Source organism: Myotis yumanensis, unplaced genomic scaffold, assembly GCF_028538775.1.
Source record: "Myotis yumanensis isolate MYYU_CA2020_CCGP unplaced genomic scaffold, mMyoYum1.0.hap1 SCAF_9, whole genome shotgun sequence".
In the NCBI taxonomy this organism is placed as follows: Eukaryota; Metazoa; Chordata; class Mammalia; order Chiroptera; family Vespertilionidae; genus Myotis; species Myotis yumanensis.
The window spans coordinates 11,779,326-11,804,308 of NW_027223760.1; the positions used below are offsets into that span (position 1 = coordinate 11,779,326).

The 24,983-nt window shown below is 39.1% G+C and overlaps 1 protein-coding gene across 4 annotated transcripts; it reads left to right on the forward strand.

Annotated features, from left to right (window-relative positions):
• Positions 1–8,992: 8,992 nt before the first annotated feature.
• Positions 8,993–24,231, forward strand: LOC139016751 (leucine-rich repeat-containing protein 37B-like). 4 transcript variants are annotated; one of them, XM_070424977.1, is made up of 10 exons: positions 8,993–9,058; positions 9,684–9,758; positions 12,742–12,857; positions 14,656–14,787; positions 15,043–15,170; positions 15,985–16,083; positions 22,377–22,414; positions 23,728–23,782; positions 23,864–23,964; positions 24,079–24,231. In XM_070424977.1, exons 1-10 carry the CDS (start codon positions 9,009–9,011, stop codon positions 24,158–24,160), a joined length of 876 nt encoding a protein of 291 aa, XP_070281078.1. In that variant the 5' UTR covers positions 8,993–9,008; the 3' UTR covers positions 24,161–24,231. The 4 variants fall into 4 exon arrangements, with proteins under 4 accessions (XP_070281078.1, XP_070281079.1, XP_070281080.1 ...); XM_070424978.1 differs by having other exon boundaries at positions 23,731–23,782; XM_070424979.1 differs by lacking the exon at positions 15,985–16,083.
• Positions 24,232–24,983: the final 752 nt, after the last annotated feature.

Consider the following 24,983-nt stretch of genomic DNA (forward strand, 5'->3'; position numbering starts at 1 on the left):
ACTGCTTCTCTATGTTTCCTATATTTCCTTACATATCCTTTTCAATGCATTTGCCTACATACATATTTACAGATAGCAAAATAGGTATGTTATGTGATTTTCATATCTTTCTTTACATAATTGATAACATCCTACGTCTTGATTCTTTCTCCTCATAATATATCTTACACATGTTTCCTTCTTGTTAGAGAGAGGGTTACCCAATTCATTTAAACTGTTTCAGAATATTTCATAGTTTAATAATCCCCCTATTGATGGCTATTTAGATTATGTCCAGTTTTCTTGTTACATGTATTTGATGCAACATACATTCTTGTCCATGCATCTTTGGGACCATGGGCTGGTATTTATGTAGAATAGATATTTAGAAATGGAATTGTTGGGATGAAACTATATTGATACAGCATTTAATTTTCCTTAAAGAAATTATGCCAATTTATACACCACTAAGTGAGCAACTACAGTATTTATTGTCTTCTATCCTTCCATCACTAGATAGTCTCCATTTTTTGGCTGATCCAATGGGTGAATAAAGGCAGTCCCACCTAAGTTTGAATTTTTCTGATTACTTGTGAATTCAGATACTTTTATTTGTTTATTGAACATCTGTTTCTTAAAAATAATATTTTATTGATCCCAGAAAGGAAGAGGGAGAGAGAGAGAGATAGAAACATCCATGATGAGAGAGAATCCATTGATTGGCTGCCTTCTGCACACTCCACACTGGGGATTGAGCCCGCAATCTGGGCATATACCTCTACTTGGGAATCAACCGTGACCTCTTTCTTCATAGGTTGACATTCAAACATTGTGCCCTGCTGGCCAGGCAGGTTTGGAGATTTCTAAGTCAGCTTGAGATTTATACCTTGGAAAGAAGAGGTTCCTAACTTAGAGTCAGTGGACCCCCCACACTGCACCATTTCTTACCATTTTTCCTCCCAAATATCTCTTGGTTATGTGCAGAAGCCTATATTCTTGAGGACTATATTTTTAAAAGATGTATAAGTTAAAATATATATGAAAATAAAGGAAAGCTATTATTAAAATGCGTATTTAAAAACATTTTTTATTTTCCTATGATTATTTATTTTTCAATCCTCCCCTGAGGATATTTTCCCTTTGATTTCTGGAGAGAGTGTAAGAGAGAGGTAAAGACAGAGAGAAATATCAGTGTGAGAGAGACACATTGATTGGTTGCTTCCTGCAGGAGCCCCTAACAGGCCTGGGCTGGGGAAGAGCCTGCAACCCAAGTATGTGCCCTTGACCAGAATTGAACCCGGGACCTTTGGTCAATAGGCAGACATTCTATCCACTGAGCCAAACCAGCTAGGACTAAAATATTTTTAAAAAATAGATTATTGAAAGGCCAGCCACCATGGCTCAGTGGTTGAGTGTCAGCCTATGCACATCGAAGTCCCTGTGGGATTCCCATTGAGGACACATGCCCAGTTGCAGGCTCAACCCCCAGTGGGCTGTGCAGGAGGAAGCTGATCAATCATTCTCTCTCATCATTGATGTTTCTCTCTCTCTTTCTACCTCTTCCTTCCTCTGTAAAATTAACAAAAGTATATTTTTAAATTAAAGCAATAAAAATATTATTGATACTACTTCTCTTTTTTACGTTTTTCTTTAATCCTTGTCCTAAGATATTTTTTCCATTAATATTTTTCAAAGAGAGTGGAAAGAGGGAAAGAGAGAAAGAGAGAGAGAGAGATAGAAAGACATGAGAAAGAGATATCGATTGACTGCCTCCTGCTGGTTTGGGGCTAGGGATTGAACCTACCACCAAGGTATGTGCCCTTGACTGGGAATTGAACCCATGACCTTTTGGTTTGTTGGCCAGCACTCTAACCACTAAGCAAAACCAGCCATGGCAAATCTGCTCCTCTTATAAGTAACACAATCTGTAGTGGTTGACCTGATAACTATTATAACTTCAATGTAGTGATGAGAATAAATGTTATTTTGAGATATCTGCAACAAATATATTATATGAAAACATCTGTGAATTTATTGGAGACCTAATGAAGTACTATACTGTTAATCCAGTATGGCTTGTTGCCTACATTCACAAGGTAGGGCAATGCTAATTTTTGATAGATGTTTGTGAAAATAGAGATGTAATTTTATTTCCCATTCAGGTTTGGCCCCCTGAATTCAATCCGTACAATGCTATTCACCGACTCTGGCCTGAAGTGGTAATCAGCAAATGAAAATTATATGCACACTTTGGCATGTATTCAAGAAAGTGTAGTTTTCTAGGGAAAGGGTCCATAGTTTTATGAAATTTTCACAGGGCTCTTGTCTCCAAAGATTAATAGTCACAAATGTTGAGGAAAAGAAAGACAGTTCCTTGCCTATAAAGCTGTGCTTATTCTCATGAGTAATAGTAAATGGATGATTTGTTTTAAACAAAAGTAGTAGACTGAAAATGATGTTTGTCATTTTCTGAAATCATGGAAAAGGTATTTATGGAACGTCTGCTGTGTGCCAGGAACTGTTTTATGTGCCAGAATTACATGCTCAAGAACAAAGTAGGCAAATTACTCCATTTTTCAAGGGGTTTACAAGTATATAAAATGAAAATGAATACCTATATATATAAAAGCCTAATATACATATTGTCCCCATGGGATTTCAACTGGGAGGCCGATGGCTTGCTAAGATGTGCACTGACCATCAGGGAGTGGTGCGAAACAAATGAAGGAAGGCCCTGGCCAGCAGCCAGCAACCAGGGAAGGGAGGCCCTGGCCAGGCAGCCGGAAGGTCCCAATTAGCCCTGATCACCAGCCAGGTATGTGGACCCTACCCTATTCATGAACTTTGTGCACTAGGCCTATATTGTGTATATATATATACACACATATATACGTATTAACTAGGTACATATCATTTCAAATATTGGTAAGTTCTTTGGAAAGAAAGAAAGCTGAGTAAAGAAAGTGAATCCATTGTAGAATGCTATATTGTTTGCAAAAGAGGACAGGAGAAGAAAGGTTTGAAAAAAAACACACAGATTATCTTCCTTCGATTAAATAAGAATTAGGGTATTTCGCGGGCACCATTACCCGGGTTTCCCCATATATATTTCTGTGCAGGAAATAATTGTAGTTATTTTGCATTTTGATCCAGATATAAACTTTTCATTTTTCAGAAATCTCAGTGCAAATAATTTGAGAGAATTACGTAAAGATTCATTTGAAGGCCTGGCTTCCCTCCAGTATTTGTAAGTTAATTGTATTTACTTATGAGATTTTAGTTATATTATCTATAAAATAAATAAGGGGTTCAAATGAAAAAATTTCTACAATTTCTTCCAGCAATAAAATTCTACAATTCCATAAGTCTGTGTAGCTCATCTCTAGCATTTAATATCTCCTATGCATTTTCAGTTTCAGTTTTGCCCTCTAGACAAGATATTGATAGGAAAAACTCTTCAGTTATGGAGTAAAAGTGGTGATGAGGTCTGAGTAATGATACACACCATTATGAGCCTTGTTATATAAGGTTTATATACCATCTGCTTATATTTATATTTAGTTTAGGGCCCAAGAATCAAATTGAGCCTATGATTGCTCATTACATTTTTTAAATTTAAATTCTTTATTTTTTAAAGTATTACATAAGTATCCTTTCCCCCCCATTTACCTCTCCCTGGCCACCTCCTTCCTCCCCCAGATATTTTTGATCTTACAGCACATAAGTTAAGAAGGATTTTCACACTTTTAAAGGACTTTGAAAGAAAAGAAACAAAGAAGAATATGCAAGACAGACTATTTGTGGCCTGCAAAGCCCAAAATATTTACTTTCTGACCTTTACATAAAAGGTTTTAAAATGTTGATTTAGTCAAATGAGAGGAATTTAGCTTAACCTCAAATTGCCTCCTATAGGACAAGAAACTATAAAGCATTTACATTAATTTGAATGCCATTGACCCAAAATTTTTTAATAATTGATTCTAAATTAGATTAACATTTACAATTAAATGTTTTAGCAGATGACTTATGTAAAAAATATTATTAAGAACATATTATATTATGAAGAGAGCAGACTGGTGTTGAGGATTTCAATGCAAGAATTGGTATACCAATACTAAAAATAAATGTTTAAAATGATGGTTAAGTGGTATTAGAAATGTCTCCACTAAGTAAATATATCAGAAATGCCCCTGACTTGACTTCACTAATTACAAAATAAAAATCTCTTCAGCCTCCTTGTCAAGGAAGAAATGCTTGCCTAGTATCCTATTTACTTAGAAATAGGGAGATGTTGGTTACGATAAAAACTCAACTATGATTCTTTGTCCATGGCACCCAGAGCTGTGTCTGTCATTAATCCTTACTAGGCTAATGAATGATGCTATTTAGCAAATGGATTCTTTCTGCAAATATGGAAGGCTTCAGGCAAGTAGGTATAAAGAGCCTCACATGACACTAAAAATAGTCATTTGTATTATTAAACCTTTCAAACTTCAGAGGGACATCCACTTTTATATTGGTCTTCTTGCTATCTCGCTTTCAAACCTTCCATACAGTTTGGAGGAAATAAAATGAAGTAAATAACTGCTCAATAGGTTATGTCATTCATTACTTCTACTGTGAAATACTTTGTAAGCTACCTATTTGATGCTAGCATAAAATATCCCCATCCATTAAAAAATGCCTATCAATAAGCAATCTAAAACAGAACATGCCAAGCACTGTACCTAGAACTATAGGCACAAGATAGCTATGTCAGGGTTCCTAGCCTTCTGATAATTGATGCTCTCATAGGGAAAATAAACATATCAACTCAAACCACAGAGCACAAGTAATAAATGGAAGACTATGTGCTGCAGTCTCACACAAGAGGGAGCCATGAAATAATAAAACTACATTTCTTTTAAAAATCATTTTTCTCTCTACTTCCCAGCTATTTGTTTATTTGATAAATATTTCAGTTTGCACCTGTTTGCATGTCAGTAGACAATGCTGATGAGCAAGACCCAATCCATACTTTAAGGAGTTTGTACTCAGAGGAGATAGGATGCAAAAATAACTCTATTAAAATTTGGTAAGAAATGAATATATAAATTGGTTTTGGTGACAGCAGAGGTAAAAAAGACTTTATGTTGGATCAGCAAAGATGTCAGTAGAGCAATGCTGTTTGAACACGACCTTGAAGGGCTTTTGGGGATCAATGGACAGACATCTTGAGTAGAATAAGCTTGCAAAAGGAGCTTGGGAAAATATACCTTGAGTAGCTGTAGAGTACACGTAGGCGGAGGAGGAGATTAGAGCCAGATCTTCTGGAGTTTTGAATACCAAGTACCAAGTTATCACACCATTGCTCGAGGAGAAGCTTTAGCCTACAACAGAGTCACTTGGAGGGCTTGTTAAAACCCAAGCTGTACCCTCAGTTACTAATTCAGTCGCTCCACAGTCGGACTGAGAATTTCCATCTTTAATAAGTTCCCAAGTGATGCTGACTTGGTATTTGAGAACCACTTCTGGAGTGTTAATCTGGTGGCTGTGTGCAGGATGGTTTAGCAAAGGCGAGATTATAGATGGAAACACCAGTCAGAAGACAGTTAGAAAAGTGAGGAGAAAAGTGAGAAAAGTGAGGGACTAAAGTGGAATCAATGGAAATAAGACAGTGAATTATAGACAAGGGATGGTGTTTTCAAATAAAAATCCAGCACCATGTTGTGTTGTGTTGTCCGACCACTGTACAACTGAAGCCATTAAATACATGGATATTAAAACAATGTATAATAAGAAATGAATTGCTATTAGTATAATAGAAAGTATCATTAGTTCAACGTTCTGTATTAGTTGAAAGTTCTGTATTATTTAGAGCAGTCACTTCCTTTTAAGTTATGTGAAAAGGCATCATTTATTTCTTCTGGTATTGAATTTGTCTAAAACACAGAAGTAAACCATGGAGGTGTGTAGATGTGAGACTATTTTTTTTAATGTTAGACATTTATAAATGTACACGAAGATATAAACTTTAGCTCATAATCTAAATTTGATGAGACCGCAAAGGGTCTTCTAATTAATTCTTCTGCTCTCAGGAATAAATACCTTCAAAATGTATCCAGATCTATAGTTGTATGTTGTATTTGTGAAGATCCTGATGGTGAGACTTTTGAGTGAGGGCAGTATAATGGGTTCTAGATGGTTCAAATCACAATTCTTAAGGTTTTCAGTTTAGACTAAACCTGTGTATTCAATATTATTGTAAGCTCTACCAGTTATTCCTACTAATTAGATACTAATAAGTAATTAAACACTATTTTTCTTTTACTTTTTCTAGGGACTTGTCCTGTAATAAGATAGAATTTATTGAAAAGAATGCATTTGATTCATTACCTCTTTTACAATATATGTAAGTTATAAATATAACCTCATTGTGTTTAGGAATTTCATAAAACATAATTGTAAACCTTTTTGTTATTTATTTTGAAGTAAGATTAAAATTTTATTACTAGAAAACTACTAAATTTATGTAGAAAATCCCATTTGTCTCTAGTATAGATTAGTGTGGGAATTCTGTCACATTCCGAATGAACCATTCTATCTGCACAGCAAAAGAAACCATCAACAAAACAACAAGAAAGCCCAGTGCATGGGAGAACATATTTGCCAATGATTTTTCCAATAAGGGTATAATCTCCAAAATTTACAGAGAACTCATACACCTTAACAAAAGGAAGATAGATAATCCAACAAAAATGGGCAACAGGTCTAAATAGACACTTTGTGAAAGAGGACATACAGAACGCCCAGAGACATATGAAAACATGTTCAAAGTCACTAATCATCAGAGAGATGCAACTCAAAACAATAATGAGATAACATTTCAGACCAATCAGAATGGCTATCATCAACAAATCAACAAATGATAAGTACTGGTGAGACTGTGGAGAAAAAGGAAGCCTCCTCCCCTGCTGGTGGGAATGCAGACTGGTGTAGCCACTGTGGAAGACAGTATGGACTTTCCTCAAAAAGTTAAAAACAGTATGAACCATACTATAGCAGTGGTTCTCAACCAGGGTGATTTTGCACCAGGTGACACTTGGCAATAGCCAAAGAGAGTTGTAGTTGTCAGAACTGTAGATTTGCTAATGGCATCTAGTGGCAGAGGCCAGAATTATTGTTCAAGGCAAAGGACAGTTCCCCATGATAAAGAATTATCTAGCCCCAAATGTCAATAGTGTTGAGGTTGTGTAGCTTTATTTCAGAGAAATATAGATCAGTTTAATAGAAGCATTTTTTTTATCTAATGCACCACATGTATAAACATGAAAGCATAAACCATAAGCAAATATCTCCCATAGTAAGAATTTTGGTATATAGAGGGAGTATTGAGGTTGTTTTATCATATATAAATTAGAATCTCTGCTAAAGGATAAGTGATCTGAAAGAATTTTTTTCTCTTCTTTTGCTCTTGTCTTTTTTTAATAGAAATCTTGGTTGCAATTTAATCACCAAAGTGAACTTTGGAACATTTCAGACCTGGCATGGAATGCAGCTGTTACACAAGTTGTAAGTGAAATAGAAGATGAACACATGTAAAAGCTATGTGTAAAAACTTCATACAGTGATTGGTTGGCTGGGTATAAGCTCAGTTTTTTTTTCTTCTTTAAATGAGGAAACTAAGGTACAAAGTGTCCAAGAGACTTGTTTAACTGACATATGCCATGCTCTGCTTTCCCAGAACTGACTTTTGGCATGGGCTTGTTTGTTTTCAAGAATTGAGGGGGGAGGGTGATAATACTGAATTGAGGGGAAAATTTATTTCAGCACTGGGAATAAAAGTTTGTGTCAATTAAGAAATTTATTTATTTGATTGATATGTAATCAAAATATTATTTATTTTTTAAACAAGCATCCATTAAATTCCTAGTAAATGTCAGGCACTAATAGTCAAGAAATTGACAAGTAAATAGGTGATTACATACATTGTAAGGAAGCCTGTGATGCAAGAATACACATGGGAGTATGTGATAGGAGCATGGCTTTCACCAGTTCCTCTTACATCTATCCCATTTGTGGCTCCAAAAGCAAGGAATTAGGTCTATTTTTCTATTCATCTGGATGGTTTACACTGGATTTTTAAAAAGTTCTGGAGATGATAGAAAAGCACCTTGAATTATGAGGACATTGGAAATGGTATTTCCTTGCCCTGGCCGGCTTTGCTCACTGGATAGAGCACCGCCGTGGGGACTGAAGGGTCCCAGTTTAAATACTGGCCAATGGCACATGCCTGGGTTGCAGGCTTGATCTCCAGTAGGCGGTGTGCAGGAGGCAGCATATCAATGATTCTCTCATCATTGATGTTTCTATCTCTCTCTCTCTCCCTTCCTCTCTGAAATGAATAAAGAAATATTGAAAAAAAGAAAAAAGAAATGGATTTTCTGTAGAGCAGGAGCTTCCTCTCAGCATAGTTAATAATGGGGTTTTCAATCTGAAAGGTTCTTCAGTATATTTTTCTTTGCTATCCACTTCTTTCTTCTTCTTTTTTATTTTTTACTTTCTCTTCTGCACTTTATCATTCAGAGACTTGGGTAGTTCCCCAATTAAGAATCCTTTGTAGCCCTGGCCTGTGTTATACAGTGGTTGGAGCATTGGCCCATACAACAAGGGATTCTGGGTTCAATACCTGGTCAAGGGCACACAGCTGAGTTGTAGGTTCTATTTCTGGCCCTCATTGGGTCATGTGGTGGAGGCAACCAACCCATGTGTCTCTCTCACATCGATGTGCTGTTGTTGTTTTTTTGTCTCTCTCTCTCACTCTCTCTAAAAAAAGAAGTGGAAAAAATATCTTCAGGTAAGATTAACAACAACAAAAGAGAATGCTTTACAGATTCTAAGGGTGATCTCTGGGAATAGACGAAAAATGATTTTTTTAAACTTCACGTTTTGAACCAACAAAATGAATATAAACTTTCATAGCAGTTATTAAAAATGCAGACAATTTTAATTCTATTGCATTTTCCAGAATTCTACATGAAAATCCTCTGATGACTGTTCAAGATCCATATCTTTTTAATTTGCCAGCATTGAAATATTTGTAAGTATTGCAACAATTTCATGGCTCATGAGATGATTTCTGTTCTTACTTTTGTCAAAGAAGAACAATTTTGCATTTTGACAAAAAAACTCATAATTTAAATTTTAACTGGGTTATTCTCAAAAATGATTTATTGGCACAGAAAAGTGATAAAAAATGTACAAGGGCAAGACAGCCAGCAGAGAAAGGGAGCAGTGTTGAAAAACACATTCGGCCATGAAACATGTAGATGCATGGAGAAATACCATGGATCTCAAAAAGAAAAAAGGAAGAAGTTATACATTCTGTGCTTTTTTAAAAAAGTGATCAAATAGTGGTTGGAACAGAGAATGAGAAGTAGGATGATGGTAACACAAAAACAAAATAACACATTGTACTGTTCACCAAAGTCATTAGTTTGATGATGAAAATACATTAATTTGATGATGCAATACATTTAAATTTCTTCAAGAAGAGCTCTCTAAAATGATTATGTATGGAAAATAAACTAAAGCACCTTGAATTATGGAGCTGGCTTGACAGAGAAGCCAGAATTTAGGTCAACAGATGTTGTTAAGTGTCTTTTTCAAGAATAAAATTTTTGTCTTTGGGTTCATATCATGCATGTTTGGTCCTTCTCCTTCAGAGACATGGGAAGAACACAAGTGACATTGACAACACTTGATAACATTCTCATGACAGCTCCTGAATTAGAAAAACTGTAAGTTGATTTTTCTTTTTGTTTTTTAAATATATTTTATTGATTTTTTACAGAGAGGAAGGGAGAGAGAGATAGAGAGTTAGAAACATCGATGAGAGAGAAACATCGATCAGCTGCCTCCTGCACATCCCTTACCGGGGATGTGCCCTCAACTCAGGTACATGCCCTTGACCGGAATCGAACCTGGGACCTTTCAGTCCGCAGGCTCCATCCACTGAGCCAAACGGGTTTCGGCAAGTTGATTTTTCTTATATTTATTTTCACTTGGTTCTTATGGTTTGCTTTTTTATTTTCTTAAGTCGGGTTTATTTAAGTATAATTTGTATTTAATATAATTCTCTCTTTTAAAGCGTACAGTTTCGTGAGTTCTGATAAATGTGCAGTCTTGATAAATGTAGCACCATCACATTAGAGATCCAGAACACTTTTATCATCCCCACAGGGCCCCTCATATTTCTCCTTTTTTTTAAAATGTATTTCTTTATTGATTTCAGCGGGGAAGGGAGAAGGAGAGAGAGATAGAAACATCAATGATGAGAGAGAATCATTGATTGGCTGCCTCCTGCACACCCCTTACTGGGGAATGAGCCCGCAACCCTGACATGTGCCCTTGGCCGGAATCGAACCTGGGATCCTTCAGTCCACAGGCTGATGCTCTATCCACTGAGCCAAGCTGGCTAGGGTCCCCTCATATTAATCTGCAGTCAGTTCCTCCTCCCACCTCCAGCCCCTGTCAAGTACAGGTCTGATTTTTTATTGTTATAGTCCTGCCTTTTACAGAGTGTCTTATAAATGAAATCATGTAGAGCAAGTGTGTCAAACTCAAAAGCTAACACGATCCAAATAAATGAGGCATGTGGCCGTGGGCTGTGAGTTTGACATGCTGTATGTAGTGTAGCTTTTTGTGTGTGGCTTCTTTCATGTAGCATGATCCTTTTGAGATCCATCTTAGTTGTTGCATCTATCAGTAGTACATTTCTTTTTTTATCGCTGCATAGTATTCCAATTGTGTGTATATACTAGTTTGTTTCTGTAGTAATCGGGTAATGGATATTTGAGCTGTTTCTAGTTTTTTGGCTATTATGAATAGAGATGCTAAAAATACTCACATGCAGGTCTTTGTGTGAACATACATTTTCATTGCTTTGGAGTAAGATACCTAAGGGGGGGGCTGCTGCATTATATGCTGAGTGCATATCTAACTAGTAAAGAAACTGCCTAACTGTGTTCTAACGTGGTTGTTCCATCTCGCCTTCCCGCCAGCAGTAGATGAGAGTTGCAATTGCTCCACAGTTTCACCTGACCTTTATATTTCTGTTTGATTTTTTAAATTAGCCTTTCTAGTAGGAATGCATTTGTATTGCAGTGTGATTCTAACTTGCATTTTCTAATAGCTGATGTGTGGAATGTCTATGTGAAAAATACATTTTTCAATGGAGTGTCTGTTCAAATCCATTTTAATTTGATATTTATCTTATTATTAAGTGTTAAGAGTGTTTTATATCAAGTCCTTTCTGTAAGATATGTGTTTACTAAATATCTTTTCCAAGGTTGTGCCTTCTATTAAACTTATCACTGAAGACCAGAAGTTTTTAAAAAATATATATTTTTATTTAGAGAGGGAGAGGCAGAGGGAGGGGGGAGAGAAAGAAAGAGAGAGAGAGAGAGAGAGAGAGAGAGAGAGAGAGAGAGAGAGAAACCTCAATGATGAGAGAATCATTGATCAGCTGCTTCCTGCATGTAACCTAGTGGGGATTGAGCCTGCATCCAGGCCTGTGCCCTGACCCGGAATCCAACTGTGACCTCTTGGTTCGTACGTCAATTCTCAGTCTCTAAACTACACCGGCAGGCTGGAGTGTTTTTTTGTGTTTTTTTTTTGTCTTTTTTTAATACTAACCAGGAGATATTTTTCCTATCGATTTTTAGTGAGGGTGGAAGGGAGGAAGAGAGTGGGATAAAAGGGAGAGAGAGAGAGAGAGAGAGAGAGAGAGAGAGAGAGAGAGAGAGAGAGAGATCAATGTGAGGGAGACATATCAATTGGTTGATTGGTTGCCTCCTGCACACCACAAAGCCATCATTAAATCAAACTGTCTATAACCTCAAAAAGCTGTATCATGTCCCTTTTATAATTCTTCCTTCCCACTCCTCCTTGCCCTCCCCAATTCCTGTGCAAACACTGATCTGCTTTGTGTTACTATAGGTTAGTTTGCATTTTCTAGAATTTTATATAAATGAAATCGTATAGTATCTACTCTTTTCTAACTGGCCTCCTTTCTTCAGCTGATTATTTTAAGACTAGAGGCTCAGTGCATGAAAATCGTGCAATGGGGGCAGGGGGGCGGGGGAGTATCTCTCAGCCCAGATCCTGGTGGATGCCCAGTGACAGCTCCCTATAGGTAGTGGGCCTAAGCTAGCACTTGAACATCCTTAGCATTGCTGTGGAGGCAGGAGTGGCTCCCGCCACCACCACCACCACCACCACCGCTGTGTTCACCAGCCATGAGCCCAGCTTCTGGCTGAGAGGCATTCTCTCTGTGGGAGTGCACTGATCACCAAGGGGCAGCTCCTGTATTGAGCATCTACCCCCTGGTGGTCAGTGCACATCATAGCAACTGGTCGTTCTGCAGTTTGGTCGATTTGCATATTAGTCTTTTATTATATAGGTTTAGTCTATGTTGTTTTGCCTATCAATAATTCATGTCCTTTTATTGCTGAATAGTATTCCATTAAAAATGGATATATCCGTATTTTTCAACATTGATGGCTATTTGACTTGTTCCAATTTTTGACTATTACCAATAAAGCTATTGTGAATATTTATGTACAAGTCTGTTTATGGAAATATACTTCAATTTCTCTTGATAAGTGCCTGAAAGTGGAATGGCTATGTCATACAGTAGGTGCATGTTTAAGTTTTAAAAAACAACTGTTTTCCAAGTAACTCCTTTGTCACTAATATAATTCTGTATGTTTCCATTTATAGTATCTTACCTAACCATTTGGCCTGCTGCCTCTGCCAATTTAAAAATCATATTGAGGCTGTTGCAAAGACAGTCAAACTGAATTGTGAGATCGAATGTGTGACCGACACACCTTGTGGTGAGTCTCAATTGCCTGATGATAAACTTTTTAATTTTTATTTTGTTTTCATTTTTTATTTGTAATCAATGACGATACATTTTTAGGCAAATAAAGTAACTGTATTATTCTTATTCAATTACTCAGAGTTCAACTCTAAAATTTTAAGAACTTCACTTTGCTAAAAGTCAGATGAAGGGAAGGGTATTACCATTAATGGCTACATCGTGTGTGTTGTGCTCTCTGCTGGGTGCTTTGCTTCCAAATGAGAACTTGTTCATTAGAGTGTCACAGTTTGTAAACTCTTTTGTATGCATTAGGTTTCAATTGCCCTTTGCAGTGTAGACAGATGAAGATACATTTTTATTTTGTTTGTTTTGCAAGTTTATGAAAAGAGTACAAATGATGCTGTTTTATGTAAGTTTTATTTGGAACCTGAGAGTTTTTGGATCCATCACCAGAAGCTGCTACCCAGCCCTTCTATGGCATGGGAGGGCTCTTTCTTTAAAGACTATGCACCTCTGAACTTGCTCTGAAGCACAAGGTGTTCTATCCACCAAACAGTCGTGTGCTTTTAAGTATTTTTCCACACGTTAGGTTTATTGGCAGCTACTTGATAACTTCCCAAATGTGTTTTCATGCCCAGAGAGCTTAAATACAAGTTTCTATCAGTGATCTGTGCTACTGATATAGAGTCAGTGTTGCTTATTTTGAAAACAATGTTTTGACCAATGATATTACTCCCTTCTGCCCCAACAGTGGGCAGAACAGGCATTTTCATCTCCTTTTAAGGTGAGTGAAAACAAGACCAGAAAGGGCTGACAGCTGTCACCTCGTGCCCAGGTCTCCAGCTCCCAGTTTGGGGCTCTCCACAAGCCCATGCTCTTTCCCAGGACGTTACCTCCTTCTCTCACCCTTATCACAACCAGCAATACTTTTAATTCTTCTGAAAATTCTTGTGTACCAGCTGCACAATGGTGCACTTGACCTTCACACAGTCAGAATCTTTGGATGGTTCCCCAAGTACAGCTGAAAATATAAGAAATGACATGAAATGATCACAAAGTAGGCATCTGACAAAAGTTATTTTTCCCTTATGTATTTTAGAACCCCAAATATTATTCCATAGATTTATTGAACATTCCACAGTGGTACACAACATGGCAAGTCTCTTAATGTACATCCTAGATGCCTGCCTATATCTTAAGCACAGAGTGAGGGTAGACTTTTTTTTTCTGTATAGAGCCGTCTGTTATGGGGCTGGCATATGTGAAGGCAGGGCTCAAGTGAGGAATCGGTGGGTTAGTGGAGAAGGGTGTGTCCAGATGAGGACGTGTTAGCCGTGGGTGTTAATCGTGGTCATCTGTGATGGTAGCAAGAACACAAGCATTCTGAAGAGCGGAGAGAGGAAGGCTCAGGCCCCCTCTGCATCTGAAGCAGGACAGGATGGGTGCGTGAATGTGAGGAGCTCACAGTAGATCTGCAGAGCGTCTAACTGAGTGGGTCTTCCAGCCCTGGCTTTCCTCCAGTAACCGGCAGTTGGCCCTTGGGGACCAATGGAATAATCCTAAATATAGTCACCATATGTCATGCTATGGAATGTTCTAAGTAATTAACCACTTTAAAAAAAGAGACAGTTTCTCCTTTTGTTTTGTGGACAATCATAGATGTAAGTTGGGGTTTATATTTCTCTTCTCCAAACGGCACTCAGATACTTGCTGATTCCCTATATATTGGACTTGGATGTATGGCTGTGGGCTGACAAATAACTATCCCGTGAGTCTTTCAATATCAAATTCGATTTCTTCTTTTTTGACAGATGAAGAACTCATAATAAAAGGACCGCTAATGAACACATTACAGGCCCGGCAGGACTCCAGCACTGAGCTGACCATTGAGCCAGAGAGGGCATCCTCAGTCAAAAAAGGCGACACTTCCGCATCCATTATGAGTGAGCAGCTAGACTTTAATGATAAAAGTGATGTTAATAGTGCACTAAATTACCAATTGCCTTATTTCTTGGAGGGAAATCTAGAAGATATAGAATCAACTTTATTACCATTCATTAAACTGCCTCTTTCAAATGTATATGATGCAGATATGTCCCTGAATCATTTGAAAAACAACAGATGAAATCCTTCTCTTAAACCTGAACTTAACCATTCAAGTTTCAAAAATTAACCGAGGAAACTCTTTTCTGGAATAGGCCTTCTGATGAGACTGCTCACTGAGCAGCAGGAAGTAAAGATATCCAACGCAGAGTGGAATGAGAAACAATGGAAAGATGAGAGGATGCAAACCCTCGGGAAGCAGGAAGAGAGGGTGTCTAATGAGGTAAGGACAGGTCCTGAAACACCTGACCTGGACTTGTAGTCAGTTTAGGACAGTGATGGAGAACCTATGACACACCTGTCACAGGTGACACACAAACTCATTTTTCTGGTTGATTTTTCTTTGTTAAATGGCATTTAAATATATAAAATACATATCAAAAATATAAATCTTTGTTTTTCTATGGTTGCAAATATCAAAAAATTTCTATATGTGATATGGCACCAGAGTTAAGTTAGGGTTTTTCAAAATGCTGACTCGCCGAGCTCAAAAGGTTCGCCATCACTGATTTAGGACATGCCATGAAAGTACTCAGGTAGGAAGACCAGGAGCACCTCCTCTCAGTCCTGTCTTGATCATGTGACTTTGGCTTAGACAGTGATCTTCCACTTTGCTCATTTAGAGATCTGTGCCACTGTTCCTAGGGTACATGAGAAGAGGACGTAAATTCTAAAATAAACAAATTGTACAAGAACATGCTAATGATCAGATTACATAACACATCAGATGTGGTATGTTCTTTAAAAACCTATAAGATTTGGTATATTGCTTAAGAACCATGTGGAAAGGTGGGGTTTTAGAGTAGTAGTTAAGAATAGCTAGCAATTCATTAGAATAGGCTAGAGAATAGTTAGTTTTTATGCTTTCTGTATCTTTGTGGGTTTTTTTTAATGTTGTTGTTGGTGTTCTTGTTCTTCTTATTCTCCTCCCCCTCATTCTCCTCCTCCTCCTCATCCTCCACCTCCTCTTCTTCCCCTCCCTTTCCACCGACCCCTCTTCCTCTCCCTCGTCTTCCTCTTCCTCCTCCTCCTTCTAGCTCAGGCAAGAAGTGCCAAGATATAAGAAGGAAATCATCATTGCATCACCTGTGATTGCAGTAACAACGTTTTATTTTGTAGTTTTCTGTCTCCTTGTGGTAAGACAACAGTTAATTCAGATTTCCAATATATAGTCCATCTTTGAGGAGGTTCAGAACCCACAACCTGAAAATCAAAGCCACTGTCCTGTCTACTCCTACTTGATGTTCTTCTTTAGTCATGAGCACTGAGATATGCTTTATTCTTTTTTTTATTACAAATTATATTCTTGGGATGTCTAAAGGAAGCCCACTCCTTGAAATCTCTGAAAATGAAATCAAGATAACAAGCCATTAGACCATTTTAAAAATATATATTTTTATTTTATTTTTTTAAAATATATTTTATTGATTTTTTACAGAGAGGAAGGGAGAGAGATAGAGAGTTAGAAACATCAATGAGAGAGAAACATCGATCAGCTGCCTCCTGCACATCTCCTACTGGGGATGTGCCCGCAACCCAGGTACATGCCCTTGACCGGAATCCAACCGGGGACCTTTCGGTCCGCAGGCCGATGCTCTATCCACTGAGCCAAACCGGTTTCAGCAAAAATATATATTTTTATTGATTTCAGAGAGGATGGGAGAGGAAGAGAGAGATAGAAACATCAATGATGGGCTGCCTCCTGCAAGGCCCTTATTTTGAGCAAGCCCGCAACACAGGCATGTGCCCTTTACTGGAATTGAACCTGGGACCTTTCAGTCCACAGGCTAATGGTCTATCAACTGAGCCATACCAGCCACTAGACTATTTTGAAACTTAAGTTTTATAGGCCTGATTTGATATGATAGCAAAATTTCTTCAACTCAAAATGTACGAGGTTGAGTTGATGTACTCACCTATTACTCTCTTCCTGATTTCTTACTTTGTTGGATAAAATGAGGAGAGATATAGAATCTCCAACCTCATGGAGCTATGTCACCCTAGCAGATGGGACATGGCATAATGATAAAAGTGTGATCTTGTCAATTCTTAAGGTATACTTAGCAGCTTTCTTCTCCAGTGTGTAAGGCATGGTGTTCGTAGGTTCAGTTAAAACACTGCAACCTAAATCCTGCATCAGGCTTCTCTAAAGCATGTCATGTTAGAGTCACCTGTTCCTAGAGCTTGTCTGTGTCCCTTTTGTTCAATTACATAATGGTGTACTTTTCCCTATAGGCAGATTGCTGACATTAAAAGAACGATTTTGTAAGCTGATGATCTTGACTCTACCCCATAAATCCAACATATTTTCTTTACCCTTTCAACAGTCATGACAGCCCTCCATTCCAGCCAAAGGCACCCCACACCATAACCTAGCCACACCAGCCCCATTCCCACTTTTTAAAATGCCTTTGCCCATCTAAAATTCCCTTATTGTGCTCTCCCTGGGGAAGTCTGGTGAATATCTCAAAAGCCAGCTCAGGTTCATCTTTCTTCATGAAGCTTTCCCAGAGTCTTCCAGCCATGCTGTTCCTAGTTTTTTTGTGAGCTGTGTCACTATTTTTCTTTGAGGTAATAGTAAGGCAGTTCCATCCCCTGAGAACTTAAAAATATGGTAAACAATTTTTAAAAATGTGCCTCCCCAAGAGAGAAATACCTGGGTGAACACATCATGGAGCAGAGCAGAGATGTGTAAAGACCAAGTGGCTTCAGACCTATATGTTCCTAAGACTTTTGAAATGTCACATTTTAATATTCTAATCTGTGGAAGAAAATGAAAAATGGGAATAGAAAAGCCACCTAATTATTTGAGAGGGAAAATAATAGCAGATTTATATTCTCATCTTAAACAAACATATTTACAAAATGTAAAAAAAAATAGAACCTGTATAAATACTAGAAGAAAACAGAAGCAATATATTTATAATCTGGTGGTGGGAAACAGCTTTTTGAGCCTGATACCACAGGCAGAAACTTTGATAGATTTGACCACCTTGTCTGTGACACCATTAGCAAACTTAGCACTGGTTGATGCCAAGCACAGGATGAAGATGTTTCCATATACATGAGTAATTCAATCCCCACAATCCTGTGAGGAAGATAGTACCACCTTCTCCCATAGATGGAGATGGACTTAAGCTCCCAGTGGCAAAGGCAAAAGCAGGACCCTGTTCTGCCTGACTGCGAAGTCCGTGCTTCCTACTCCACTGTTCTGTGTCCTTAAAGACAAAAACACTGGGGCCATAGCCGCTGTTTCTCAGTAGTTAGAGCATCAGTGCAAGCACCGAAGGGTCCCAGGTTGATTCCAGGACAAGGGCGGGTACCTGGGTAGCAGGGCACCTGCCATGCAGGAAGCAACCAGTTGATGTGCCTCTGTCACATTCCTATTTCTCTCTCTTCTTTCCCTCCTGCCCCCTCCCTCCCACACTCTCTGAAAAACAATGGAAAAAATATTCTTAGGTGAGGATTAACAACAACAAAAAAGAGCACTGGGGAATATTTGAAACATTGAAATTCAGTGAAAGCCACTAAGGATTAAGTTACTTAATGTAAAAAGAGTTCCATAAATCAACAGGAAGAAGACAATCTAGGGTGGAAGAGGGCAAGGGCTGTGAAGAGTATGCTGTGTGTAGACATCTGTCACCCTATCTGTCCATCTTCTCTTGGTTTATAGGGTGTGAATTTTATTAGCGAGGTCTTTGTCACCTCACAGTATGAAAGTAGTCTGATATTTTCTTCTAGTCCTTTTTGTAATATTTGTTTTTTTTTTCTCAAATTAAAAAAAACTATCATTGGTTTTATTTGCTTTTCTTGTGGTTGACTGTTACTCCCCTACATGAAGATCCGATTGTCTTAAAATGTTTTATTGAAGATCTCATTCTTTCTTTACTGACCTGAAATCTGTGGACTCTATTCTGTTGACCCAGTTATCTTTTTTTGTACCAGTAGCAGTATCACTATACATATATTTTGATTGATTTCAGAGAGGAGGGGAGAGGGAGAGAAAGATAGAAACATCAATGATGAGAGAATCATTGATCAGCTGCCTCTTGCACATCCCCTGCCAGGGATGGAGTCTGCCACCCGGGTATGTGCCCTTGACCAGATTGGAACCCAGGAATCTTCAGTTTTCAGGCCAACGCTCTATCCTCTGAGCAAAACTGGCTAGAGGATATAATTGTCACTATATAATTCCAGTTCCTTTTTAAACTCCTTTTTGGAAGCTAAACTCCTCCTTTTTGATCTTTTTCATACATTTCATTGCATATTTTCTCTACCAAATGTCAGTTGGTCGGTTTATGTTTAAAAATCATCTTGGAACTTGAATAGGATTACATTGCACTTGTAGGTTAATTTAAGGAGAATTGGCATCTTTACTACCTTGGAGGAACATAGTACTTCACTTGTGTATTCATTCTAAAGTCTTTTAGAAGAGTTTTAATGGGTCTTAACATTTTTTGTTAAGTTTGTTTCTTTATAGATTTTATTGATACTGTAAATGGTCTTTCATTTTTTTATGGGATTTTAAATTTTTTTAAATACTCAAATCTTCATTGTTCAGATTATTACAGTTGTTTCTCTTTTCTCCCCCTATAGCTCCCCTCCACCCAGTTCCAACCCTGTCCTTTGCCCCCCACCCCCACTGACCTCATCCATAGGTGCATGATTTTTGTCCTTTTTCTTCTCACATCCCCTCCATTTCCCTCCACAAGAACAGTTAGTCCACGCCCTTTCTATGCCCCTGATTCTATTATAATCACCAGTTCATTCTGTTCATCAGATTATTTATTTACTTGATTTTTAGATTCACTTGTTGATAGATGTGTATTTGTTGTTCATAATTTGTATCTTTACCTTTTTCTTTTTCTTCCTCTTCTTAAAGGATACCTTTCAGCATTTCATATAATACTGGTTTGGGGGTGATGAACTCCTTTAGCTTTTCCTTATCTGTGAAGCTCTTTATCTGACCTTCAATTTTGAATGATAGCTTTGCTGGATAAAGTAATCTTGGTTGTAGATTCTTGGCATTCATCACTTTGAATATTTCTTGCCACTCTCTTCTGGCCTGCATAGTTTCTGTTGAGATATCAGCTGAAAGTCATATGGGTACTCCCTTGTAGGTAACTGACATTTTTTCTCTTGCTGCTTTTAAGATTTTCTCTTTGTCTTTTGCTCTTGGTATTTTAATTATGATGTGTCTTGATGTGGTCCCCTTTGGATTCCATTTGTTTGAGGTTCTCTGCACTTCCTGGACTTGGAAGTCTATTCCTTTCACCAGATAGGGGACGTTTTCTGTCATCATTTCTTCAAATAGGTTTTCAATATCTTGCTCTCTCTCTTCTTCTGGCACCCTTATAATTCCGATGTTGGTATGCTTGAAGGGGTCCCAGAGGCTCCTTACACTATCTTCATAATTTTGGATTTCTTTTAGTTTTGCTTTTCTGATTGGGTGTTTTTTGCTTCTTCGTATTTCAAATCATTGGCTTGATTCTTGCGATCCTCTAGTCTGCTGTTGGAACTCTGCATAATATCCTTTATTTCAGTGAGTGTATGCTTAATTTCTAGTTGGTCCTTTTTCATACCCTCGATGTTCTCACTAGATTTCTTAAGGATCTCACTACATTTATTGGTGGTCTCTTCTGTCTTACTAAATTTGTCAACGGTTTCTAGAAAGTTCTTGAAAAACCTTAAAAGTGTGATTTTGAACTCTAAATCCAATAGTTTGCTTTCCTCCATTTCTGTCATGTTTCTTTGTCTCCACATTTTGGCTGCTTCCCTGTGTGGATAGAGTGGCCTTCTGTGCTAGATGTCCTATAGGGCCCAGTGGCTTAGTCTCCCCAATTACCTGAGGTGGATATTCTTGGTGCACCCCCTTGTGGGCTTTGTGCACAGTCTTGTTGTAGTTAAGCCTCGATTGTTGTAGTTATCACTGGGAGGAATTGACTTCCAGGCCAACTGGCTGTGAGAATCAGCTGTGTCTGCAGTGGGAGAACTTCTGTGCTGAAGACACCCTTCTGGGGCAAGACTTGCTTCCTTGGGGCTTTGGTGATCACTGAGTCTGCCCCCTGAGTGTGACCCTTATGGATCTGAGGAGTTGTAATCTGGATGGTCCCACTCTGACCACTGGGTACACTGGCTCTTGGATCTAAGGAGGTGCTAATTTAGCCTCTGCCTGAGGCTACCCAGCAGGAGCTACAAAGAGATCTGCAGATTCCCCTTATTTTTGGGGGGGTTTGGAGGTGCCCAGATGAGGCCCAGCTGTGAAGCAATGCAAGCTGCTGTGGGGCCTTGGGCCTTCTCTTGCAAGTGCTGGGTCTGTCTGGCCCAGCTGCAAATTGTTGGGTAATTTTCAGATTGCAAAGGGCCAGGATATTCATATGCAAATCCTCTGCCTCATCCTGGGTGCGGCTGGATATCAGGGAATCAACAGGGCAGAGCAAGCAGCTATGGCTGATCCTCAGCCCTGCCCTAAGAAGCCCCGAATCTCAGTGTCCCAGTAATTGCTGCAAGCAACTCTGAGGGAAAGCCGCCCTCAACTTCCGAGTTTTGTCCGCTGCCAGACAGTCCAGTTTCTCCCGGTATGAGTCCTGGGTCCCCAGAGACTTCCCCGAACTGCAGTTCAGAGCAGTTGGGAGCTGGAGACTCTCTCCCGATTCAAAAAGAAAGCCACGTCCTCAGGTACCAGCACCTTTCCGTGCTCTAGAGCCTCCGTACCTCTGCACTTTACTTTCGCAGCTCCTCTGACTCTCAGTGTGCTTTTCTCTCTCCTTCTAGTTGTAGAATTTCCACTCAGCCAGCCTTCCTGTAGTTCTGGATGATGTCTGTTTTGTCTTTTCATTGTATTTTTGAAGTTGTTGTGGGAGGCAGCAATTTCCGGTGTTTACCTATGCCGCCATCTTGGTTTCTCCCCTATTTCATTTTTTATTAATTATTTGTGGTATGTAGGAAAGCTATTGAAATTTGCATGTCTTGATTTAGCCTTCTTACTGAGTTGTCATATTACTGCCAAAAAAATTTTAATCTATGCTTTTGGGCTTTTTAGGTTGTGCATCATCTCATGTGCAAATAGGTTTTGTCTCTTTCTTCCCAGTACTTCATTTTTCCTATTACATTGATTAGGACCTCCTCGACAATGATAAATAGTAACAGAAAACAGAGCTGCTGTGTAGGTTTCGGGTAGATACTTTCATTTTCTTTGCTACTTCTAAGAGTTTTTCTTGGGAATTATGTGCTGAATGTTATCTGAAACAGCCAAGAAAATGCATTGCCAGCTGCATGCAAGGTCCTAAGATAGGACTATGGAAGAGTAAAAGGACTAGGCAGAGTCTGTCCTCAAAAAGTTACCATCTCACTTAAAAGAGAAGGAATAAAGTTTTAGAAAGAGTGGTCATTGTATGAATAATCACGATGCTGTTTTCTTCCAAAATAGATTTTTCGGAGGAAGTTACAAAAAAGACGAAGCTCAAGGTAAATATGGGTCTGGAGATTTTTAAAGTAGAATTTTATAAGGAAAGGACCTTCCTCTTTCTGTAAGCGGCCAGAGGTGACCTCTGAAAATGGTTTATTATTCACTTGATTCAGAAAACCTCACAAAATCATGGAAGTCAAGAGATTTAAACCTTTGTGTTCACTTTAAGGACACTCGTGAAAGTACACGGGTCATCAAGGGTATGCATATCTGAACACCACCAAGCATCTCAAGGATGTCACTTTATAGGAGCAATGTGTGCAATTCTGTCATTACAGTGGTAGAGTTGGTAGGCGTGCTCAGGCCAGAGAGAGAGAGGCTGGGTCAGGATTGGGTGCAGGTTGGTGACCCCAAAGAGTGCTGAATTTTTGCTGCTGTTAACATAAAAAAAAAACATTGTAAAGAATTTTTGTGAGTTTATTTGAGCCAAAATGTCGACATGCTGGGAATCAGAACCTCTAGGAATTGAGATAATGCTCCAAAGAATGGCAGGTTACATCTGTATTTATGCATTGCAATCAAAGGAAAGGGATGTAGGTGGATTACATGAAATCCACTGGTGATAGATTAAAGAGGTGGGATAAAGAAAAGCAGGAAAACCTCTGGGATAGGATAAAAAGTGAAATGGTGGACATGTGCTGCTTTTACATAGATGGACACAGGATAGTTCCACATCATTAACAGTTGACAATTAACTTGACAACATAACAATGAGGAAATGTCCTGGTGATATTTGTTGCACCCTGAAGGTCCAGAAAAAAGAGGAATTTACAAATTACCCAGACATTTCACAGATATGTTATCTTAGAGGTAAAAAGACAAATGGGCTCAGTAAAGATCTAAGTTGATCTTTGTCAGGGAAAATTCTGGCCTAGGACATGACAACCCACTATAACCTGTTTGCAGTTAAATATTGAATTTTCAGACCATCTTTTGTGGTTACTTTAGGTCTCTGAGTCTGCAAGACTGCCATGCAGGCCTCCCCTGAGCTTTTCAGGTTGGCATGTGGCCCCTTTTGTCCACACTGCACATGCTTAAAAATGCAGTAAGCAACACTGAAAATCCTGCCTATACCCCATGCCAAGCCACATACATAGGTCTCCCAGAGACATTGCAGGGCCATTTTAAACTGCACAGAGAATTGGAAGCCCAGCACGCAAGGAATCATTTTCAAGGTCCCAGGTCTGTGGTGATTTTGCTCAGGAATATGGACCCAGGTATCCAAATAGTCCGAATAAGACCAGAACTATATGTGCGAGAGTCATGGAGAATGGCACGAATCACTAACTGTTGGTATGTATTTTCCTCCAAGCAGCTTTTTCTCCAAGTTCAAGACATCAAAGGCATCATCAGATATTGACATCGAGGTAAATTTGAGGAGGACAAAGTACTGTGGCGGGACAAAGCAGGGCAAATGTAGAGTTCATGTCTCCCGATCTGTTTTCTAGGAACGTGGGTTTTGGAGAAAGCGGCTTCTTTGGCTAAAAAATATTTATGGAAGAAAGAAAAACACACCAAAGTCAGAGGAGCAGGAGGTCTTCCTAAAAAAGTAAATAATTGGGAACACTCAGAATTCTTATGTAAAATGAGGAAATAATGAATAGTTTAATTGTTCCTTTCAAGAGTCAAAACCTTGACCTTCTTCTTTTTCTTCTTACCCTAGGAAGCGGAGTACATCCTCCCCTTCTTTAACAAACATTGACTCAGAGTCAGCTGAGGACACAGGAGGGGAAAGTTCTACCTAAAATATCAAAATGAACGCCAACTTAAGGATGATTGATTATGGCTTATTAATAAAGCATCCCGGTGTGTGAAATTCGTGCATGGGGGGTGGTCGTGTCCCTCAGCCCGGCATGCACCCTCTCCAATCTGGGACACCTCAAGGGATGTCGGACATCCCTCTCTCCATCCAGTACCAGTGGCTCATAACCACTCGCCTGCCTGCCTGCCTGATTGCCTCTAAGTGCTTCCGCCTGCCAGCCTGATTGCTCCCTAACCGCTCCCCTGCCAGCCCAATTGATGCCTAACTACTGCCCTGCTGGCCTGATCTCCCCCAGCTGCCCTCCCCCACTGGTCTCATTCCCCCCAGCTGCCCTCCCCTGCCAGCCTGTTTGACCCCAGCTGCCCTCCCCTGTGGGCCCAATCGCCCTCAGCTGTCATCCTCTACCGAGACCCGTCTCTTCCACTGGGACCCGCCTCCTTCACATGAGGTGGAGGAGATGCCGATACTGGCCTCCTCTGTGCCGTGTGGAGGCATGGGAGTCCTAGACCTCACCACGTAGAGCGGCACTGGGCACGTGGCAATCTTTTGGTGGCTATCTTGTGATGGCCATCTTGTGATGACATCGCTTGCAAGGACGTGAGGACCACCTAGGCCAGGGGTGGGCAACCCCTGGCACGCATGCCAAACATGGCACGCCACTAAGTTCTGCTGGTATGCAAAACCCTCTCATAATCTTCCATTTACAATTTCTTTCTTAATATCGACTTTTTTATTTTTCAGATAAATTCAGTGTAGGTGCATCTTAGATAAATAAACAATTTAACATAACTAGTTATCTTTAAGAC